Genomic DNA, 8,773 nt, shown 5'->3' on the forward strand with positions numbered 1-8,773 from the left:
AGTGCCTGTGGGTGTGCCCAGGGAGAGGCTTGTACAGGTACAGGTGAGACAGGTGGACGTTCTCAGCTATCTGGACTCTACATCAGCAGCAGCTTACATACAAACTTCTGCATACGGACTGCAACACCTGGTGAAGGTAAGACTGTTATTAATTAATATGAAGATCTGATTCAGATTTTTGGTTTTCTTGAGTTTGTAAGACGGGATCTAAAGCTGGAGATGTAAGAGGAGTTAATATTTATGTCTGTGAGGTTTGACATTTGTGCCCAGAGGATGGCTGAGATTATTCAAACGTAGTTCATATGAAAAAATAAAAAGGTTTGATGACCAAAAAACATGTATAGAAAGATGATAGATGAACTGAGAAGTAAATATTCATCTCTAGCCGTACATCTTACATTAAACGAATCTGTTAAGACATAAATATGTTGTCTTTTTACTGGAACGTGATCACAGGCTCAACAGGTTTTATAGGTTGGAATATTTCAGGACAGGAAGTGATCTCCATGTTTTAAAGTTTATTCTCGGTCACTTTTGTTGTAATTTGCCTATCAAGTTTCTGTTGTTTGTTTGTTTGTTTGTTTTTTTGTGGGTTTCATATTTGAGGTTTTGAACAATACATACAGGCTATGGGTGTAGCCCGGGGTATATGCAGCTGTGAAAACAGCACAGCTCTTGTTCAGTGGCTCAGACTGTGACATGTTTAGGTTTAATGTGTCAATTAGCTGAACTACTACAAAGATCTGTAGGGACGTTAAGCTCCTAATACATGTGGATATGCATTGGATTTCTAATGTGGCACGGTATTTTTAAAGTGAAATGGTCTGCTGAAGAATCTTTACACCAACACATCATGTCAGATTGATTTTCAGTCTGATCTGACCTCCAATCAGCCCCAAAACAAAGGATTTAATGTTGTGGTATACAACATTTTGCTATAGTTTTCTTTAGCTTATTTAACATTAACTCATTTGCAGTTTGGGTCTCGATGGTTGAAGCAAGAGAAGCTTCTTACAGCAGCAGAATAATGGGATCAGTATTAGAAACAGTAGCAATGACAATGAGAAACACTTAAAATATAGATAAAATATGTACTTCATGTTCTACTTCTTCATTTGTTTGATGCTGTCAGATTTAGAGAAAGAAATCAAGTTTTTAGCTTTCTAGGAGTGACCGCTGATTGTGGTGCTGACAGAGTCAGGGAGACAAAGAGAACGATAATCTACTAATGTCATGTTGCGTTTCAGGACCTAAAACAAGACGGTACACCGTATTAAGGATATACACTGTGAAATCTGAGTTTAACATTTGACTGACTTTTGTTTAACTGGTTTAATTTAACAACATTCAAGAGCCATTTTTCTTTGTATTACAGTCATATAACAACAAAAAACTATAGTCACAAGAATGACACAAATAAAAAACACGTTTCCATCATATAATGTTATATTTATGCTTAAAATTAGTAAATAAAATGTATTATAATATAGTATTTTCATCTGCAGCATCTTGGATCATGTGAACTGTTCAGTATTGTGGGTTGAAACTTTGCTTTTCTGTGTTGTGGCTGATCAGAATGGAGGTCTTACTGAAAATCAGAGAAAGAAAATGACGTCGAACTTCCTCTGAATGAATTTATTTCTGACAGCAGTTGGATTAACTCTGCGTATTTGTATCTGAAGTCATAAAAGATTAATTGGGTGATTTCCACTTTTAAATTACCCCTTCTCGTTTGTCAGCTGATCATGATAGCCAAGATATTCTTCCCGCACTCTCACGCGCAGAGTTAACCAGCACAGCTGCTGCATACATTATGGCCACACCTATGACTCAGATGTGTCTCTGTTCACTTGTCCAAATGAAAAACTGGAATGTTTAGCATACTGAACTTAACAGATCAGTAGGTAGGTGATCAGCTTTCATAGCCACAGTGGGAAATTACCAGCTGATATGATAATAAAACACCAGGGAATCACCTAAAACAGCTGGTCTGACATTTTTAACTCATCCAGCTTCTTTGGGATGTTTCTTTAGTTTGTCATCAGAATAGGATGGATAAGATTTTATAAGTGGCTCATTAACTGGGACAGTTTTTCTCGATCAGTCGCGCCCATTTCTTCCTCAATGAGTCCACTCCCAGGCACCTGCCTCAGTGATGAAGTTTCAGAGAAAGCAAAGCTGAGGTCATGTGCCTCGGCCCTCTCTCTCACAGAGGACTTATTGTTTCATCAGCAGCCTCTAACTTTTCCCCTTTGTGGTTTAAAAGCATCTCTCCAATGTGGTAGACAGATTTTGTGACAGCCACACCCAGTTGCAGCCTCCATTGAACAACAGAAACACTTATTATTACACTTATTTATTTGCATGGATATCAGTTCAGTTCTTTCCTGTCCTGTTTGTCATGATGATAGAAATTATTTTGTCATCGGATTTTCATACATAGAGGTCTTAAACACACCATGACTACTTTACAGACAAACCACCCTCCTCGAATACAAGGGAAAAAAAACAAGACTCTGGAACAACTTTACACAACTTAGTTGACTAACCTGAACCTAACACGCCCCAAACTTTCCAATTAAAGTTGCACTGGTCGCTTACAGTGCAGTGGAACAGAGCCAACGAACAAAAGAGCAACTCAGCCAGTTATTCTACATCGGTGCTCCGAACCTGACGTATTATGTCGTGTGAAGGTTTGCTCTTTTTATTTGTGACTACAGCTTTTTGCAAACCAGTTTAGGACAGAGGAAAAAAAACTTTCATCGACTCTTGAATGTTGTAAACAGGTTCAACAAAAGTCAGTCAAATGTTAAATTCAGTCAAATCTCAGAGTGTGTTTTTTTGTAACTTTGGAGAACGAGTTATCAGACAGTCTTTCTTACTTCAGTGCATCGCCTTGTTTTTAGCTCCCTGAAAATGACTTCAATCACTTTTTTTCTATATGAAATTAGTGAGTTCGTCTGTAAAAAACTGTAATTACTTTTATATTTAAAATATTTAGCATTGTGTAACTTTTATTTTTCAAAGAGAGAACAGTCATTTACACAAAATGATGTCAGGTTTTCTCTCTGCCTCAGATGAGCTCACTCAACAGATTTCAGCTCAGTTCAGTCTGCAGCGACACACCCTCAGTCTGTGACACAGAGAGAAACATGCAGCTCGGTCGCATTCCTGCGCCGACATATGGGTGTATGTGAGCCCTCTGTGTGTGTGTGTGTGTGTGTGTGTGAGAGTGTGTATGCATGTGCATGTATGTGTGTGTAAAACAATGACAAAGCAGTCAAGAGTTCAAACTCCAGCGACAAGTGATGAACTACATATGGCTACACTTCTGTTCATGTGAAGAATGATTGGAGGAAAGTGGGTTAGAGAAAGAGAGATTGAGATGTGTGTTGCAGGGAGGATGTTGCTTGATAATGTGTGTACTGTGTGTATTAATGTGTGTGTATGTGTGTGTGTGTGTGTGTGTGTGTGTGTGTGTGTGTGTGTGTGTGTGTGTGAGAGAGAGCGAGAGAGAGAGAGACAGAGAGAGAGAGAGAGAGAGAGAGAGAGAGACAGAGACAGAGAGAGAGAGAAAGGATGCTTAGTCATGCTGTGCTGAGAAAGAGCCAAATTAAGGAGACAAAAGATTGAGATATTTTTTTCCCTGTATGAGATCATTACATGAAACTGGTCACATGACTTTTGTTTTCCACTGAGGCAGACAGCGGCAACAGTACAGCAAAGCAGGATTAAACTAACCAGAGTCCATGTCAGAGTCCATGAAAAGTGTGATGTTATGGATCTGTTAATATGTTAGCAGTCCATACATCCACACATTAGGAATTTACAGTGCAGTATGTTTTATTTACTTATACTGCATGAATACATCAAAAAATCGATTCAACCTTTCATTTGACCTTCAATCAAACATAATTCATGTTTTCACCCAGACTCCCTCTTTGGCTATCCTCTGGTTTTTCGCTACATCTTGTATCTTATCGTCACATTCCTCTTTAGCTTCGTCAGTAGAGCATTGATAAGCATATTTAGCATGTCGGTGATGTGGTTTGGTCATAAAAGTGCAGAGTATACATATATATATATATATATATATATGGAGAGAGAGAGAGAGAGAGAGAGAGAGAGAGAGAGAGTTATGTGAAGTTTATTCATGTATTCAGCATGTTTACTATTGAACAGAGAAACAATTCAATGTATATAACTTTCTATATGGTAGATCTTATTGCCATTCTGCAGGACAAAGATTGACATAAATGATGCCGTATGTATTCCAGTGTAATTGTTTTGGCCTCAGAGTTTAATTGTCTTTATGTTCTAGCTTCAAAGAAAGCTGTAGATGTAATCCAGCTATACAAGTAATATTAAAATCTTTTGGTAAATGTTATAACAACTCTATCACAGATGAAGGGGGAGAGAAATAGACAAAGGATGACTCAGCCATGGCTCATCTGAAACTATAAATAAAACAAACAAAAAAATCCTCTCTGTTTGTTTAAGTGTTGCTAAATTTTCAGTGCAAGCAGACAAAAGCTTTCTGTGAGTGGCCACACCTAAAACATGTCAGCCATCACACCCCAGGCGTTTCCTACCTTGGCTACTGACAGGAAACATCCACACAATGCATATACCATGTGCCAACAACTATTTGGGATTAAATATGTGTCACTAAGAGTTGACAGACATTTCCATCAGAGCCTGACAGACGTTTTTAGCGCCATCAGTCAGGCTTTGGCTTCCTCTGGTGGCAGAAAGCAGCATTATAGTCGTCTCAAGAGGAGGGTAGAGGATCGTTAGAGTGCCTGTGTGCAGAGTATTAGTGTATTTTGTCTTGTATTTTGACTGCTAATGAATATGAATATAATCATAATGAATATGAGCATTGTTTGTAACAATCATTTTCTCTCTGCAGCACAATGAGTACAGATGGACATAGAGAACCCCCTCCCTACATCGTACCAGGTAAAGCCAAACACAGCATGCTCACACACATCATCATCATCATCAACATTAGACTGGGCCATTCATTGTCTCTTCTGTTTCTGCCTCTGGTCCAGTTGAAGGTCAGGGGGATGGAGTGAAGGTGTATCACCTCCACACCCCATTCAACCCTAACTCCTCACAGCAAGCCACTAGTGTCACGCCAGGTAAACTCACACCTGATCTAACATTTCCTAGAAACACACAAAGCAAACTTAATGACAGTTTGTTCTAGCACATATTTAATTAACTTTCCTGTTTCATCCTCTGTTCATTCATCAGTGTACACCAGTGGAGGAGGCGGCGTCGGTACTGGTCTCGAGTCTGGAGAAAGCAAAAGGAAGTTTGTGAGCTATGACACGGCACTAGGGAGGACTCCTGGCATGACGACTTGCACTTCTTGCCAGCAGCAGGTCATGACCAACGTCACCTACAAACCAGGGATGTACGCCTGGCTGATGTGCTTACTCTTCATCTGCTGTGGGTGAGTGTGTGCTTCAGGGCGCATGTCATATTTGGCATGGCCACCTCAACCTGCTTTGGGGCTCCAGGGAAAGGAAATGGGTTTCTGTTGGGTCCCTACAGACATAATACACATCTCTGTTACCTCCAAGGTCAAACCAGAAACCACCCAGTACAGACCCAAGACAAAGCCACATCATTAGCTAATAATACAGGACCAACCATAGTTGATGTCATACTTTAGTTGGGTAAAATGAAGAATGACAGGTAACATACAGTGATCATAGAGGTTTGGGGGCCTCACGGCAGTCAGAGAAGCATGAGTCCACATTTAGTGTAATTTGAATGCATCCCAAACCTCAACAAAAGTTCTCAAAGATGTGGAAGATGGCTTTATTTATGTCGTCCATATATACTATATGACTGTTTGGACAGCATATAAATATCTTACTGTAAGAGTGTATGTACAAAGTGGAAACAAACATTTGGACAGATGCGGACAGCAGTGTGGTATATCTCATATCAGACCTCAATGCAGCTTTAAATCTAAACAGGAAGTATTACATTACACCACCAGGGACTACTTTTCCTGTCTCCATAGGAAGTGAATATGGACTGAGTACAGGGGTATAAATTTCAGTGCAGTGGATGACTATGTCCGAAAATAAGGCCTGCTTTATCATAGTAAGTAAGTTAAAAAGAGAACCTATTACATAGAAAAGTGTCACATGTGATTTTTGGCTGTAAAAATATAATATTCTTCCCAAAAAACTAAATATAAAATATAAATCATCTCATGCAGGATTTACATGTATCTCATTCATCCCCTGTGAGATTTGTTGCATTTATGTGTCCCGTCTCTGCATCAAGGCTTCTTTATCATCCACGACAATGAGATCATAGACACAGGTTGATCTGACCAATTTTGAGTTTTATTTGAGTTTTTTTAAGCAAATAACATGTGATATATAAATAACATTAAGAAGGTTCTTGCTTTTTTACGACATGAAATCTAAGATTCACACCACAGTTTTTAGTCCCTATAAAAAAAAAGATCTTTCTGATAAAAATAAAGCTGCATAATGCTGACTGTGTGTGTGTTTCTGTGTGTTGCAGGTTAATCTTGTGCTGCTGCCTGATCCCTTTCTTCGTGAAAAGATTCAAGGATGCGTACCACACATGCCCTCGCTGCAACAGAGTCCTGCACATTGAGAAGAAAAAATGTTGTAAATGAGGGCAAAGGGCAAAGGCAAAAATGAGCCCGTAGAAATATGAAACAACATCCTGTTACCGTTGTCTCTGTTTGGGTTGTAGCGTATTTCTATGGATGAGCCACTGCATTAGCCAAGACAAAAACATATATGAATAAATCAAAAATATTAGCTAACAAACTGGGAGTGATTGTATTGTGAGAGTTTACATATCATGTGTTTACTTTTAAAGCTCTGGCAAATTAAATCAAGCACACCCCATGCACTTTTTGGGCGCCCGCTTCATCTGAAAAAACTTTCTCTCTTACTCTACCTGGAAACTTACACATATATTATGTTGTTTAAATGAAGGCTTGTACATAAACTTATACTAAATGTTTCGATGGACTGCTCATTTAAAATTTAAACAGACAAGCTGTCTATTTGAAGGGAGTGTCATAACTTTTGTAACAGCACTGCAACACAAGCCAACACAATACGTTAAACCAGAGCAGAGTGCAAGAACTCTGGAGTATATTCTTATATTAAGAATATAAGAATATTTTCTCACAGTGAATTTGTGTTGGCTATTGTTTCATAACACTCCAGAATAAAATCCGACCAATGTGGCTTATTTGTGTTATATTTATATGTTGTCAGCCATGAAACGACTCTTATAATTCTTATATGAAGGGATGAAGGGGAAATCTGAGTGAGCATGAAGTTCAAAGCTTATATATTGTACGACAGGCTGTAAATGTAATTTTGTTGAAATCATTTGCTTCCAAACAATGATTTGTTGATGCAAACCACAATGCACAATTAAAGCAATGATGCGTTTATTGGCATTTTGGTTGAGCCACTGATCAAAGAACTACACCTGCTTTTTACCTGCTATCTTAAAATCTTCCTGTTTCAGAAGACATGTGCAATGTATAAGAGAAAGCAGGCAACATGTTGTAGGATGTGAAGGACGTGATTCTTCTTCATCTTCATCATATTGTCTCCTGGATGAAGCTGAGTATGCTTGGACTCTGTTATGTACTATTATTAACTATTTTATAACATTATTTCTCTAATAAAAGTAGACTATATAGACGACATATGGCACCGTGCTGTCTTTATTTTTGTCCTTTTTCCTGCCCTCCTATAGAGAGGTCAGAGTAGTAGTAGTAGTAGTAACTAGTTAATCTGTTGGGGGAGTTGTGACCGCACAGGGTGGAAGATTCAGATCCTTACACACAATACACAATGATACAATGATACAAAAGTTGTTAAAGCTCTCAGAAAAATGCAGCAATCAGCAACTAAAGCAACTAGGCAAACTGCATTGGCTAGAAAAGACCAGCCAAAGCTCCAGACGAGCTACTAAAGGGACCTTGTGTGAGATTTGTTTTGTCAGCTGCTGTGTCCAAAACCAAGAATTAAGTGAATTTAATTTATTTTTTATCATGTTCCCCTCGGAATAAATTGTAATGACTCAATTTTAGTAACTTGACTTTTCCTCTAGTGCCATCATCAGGTCAAAATATGAATGGCTTGCCATGGCTTTAGACTCTTAAGTTTGTTTTAAATTGAATCATGTAATATTATTTAGGTACTTTTAAGCAAAGTATCGCTGAGTGAGACATCACTGTCAGCTCCAGTATGAACTGGTCTGTATGGACTCGACCTCAACAGGGAAATACCCTTTCTGAAAATGACATTTATAAAAACCTTTGATTGCATGTAGGCAAGTTTTAGATGTTGATAATGACTCTCAGCCATCCAAGCAGTGAGATATTGACAAATTGTAGGTCAAGGACACTTCTGGATGAAATAGTTTGACTTTTTGGGAAAACACTTATTAGCTTTCTTGCCAAGAGTTAGACACCAGTGTGAGACTGTTACATACAGGGGTACAAGCAGCAAGCAGCCAGTTAGTTTAGCTTAACATGTGCAACAGAAATGGAGGAAAACAACTCGTCTCTGAGCCAGGAAACCAGCAGAGACTCCAGGAGGTCACTACTTCCAGCCATAACCCTCCTTGTACACCGGTGAATTGATGTTTTTGTGCATTACTTTTGGATTAGGCAAAGGAGACAAAGTTAATTTATTAATTGTTAATTTGTGAGCATTAGAAGCAGATGTCGTCACCTTTG

General features: G+C 38.6%; 1 protein-coding gene across 1 annotated transcript; it reads left to right on the top strand.

Moving 5' to 3' along the window:
- Window positions 1-7,735, top strand: litafd (LITAF domain containing). The gene is made up of 5 exons (XM_027284816.1): window positions 1-136; window positions 4,915-4,962; window positions 5,058-5,147; window positions 5,263-5,464; window positions 6,559-7,735. The coding sequence occupies exons 2-5, from the start codon at window positions 4,917-4,919 to the stop codon at window positions 6,674-6,676; spliced, it is 456 nt and encodes a 151-aa protein (XP_027140617.1). The 5' UTR covers window positions 1-136; window positions 4,915-4,916; the 3' UTR covers window positions 6,677-7,735.
- Window positions 7,736-8,773: the final 1,038 nt, after the last annotated feature.

The sequence above is a fragment of the Larimichthys crocea genome, chromosome XII (genome assembly GCF_000972845.2).
Source record: "Larimichthys crocea isolate SSNF chromosome XII, L_crocea_2.0, whole genome shotgun sequence".
Lineage (NCBI taxonomy): Eukaryota > Metazoa > Chordata > Actinopteri > Sciaenidae > Larimichthys > Larimichthys crocea.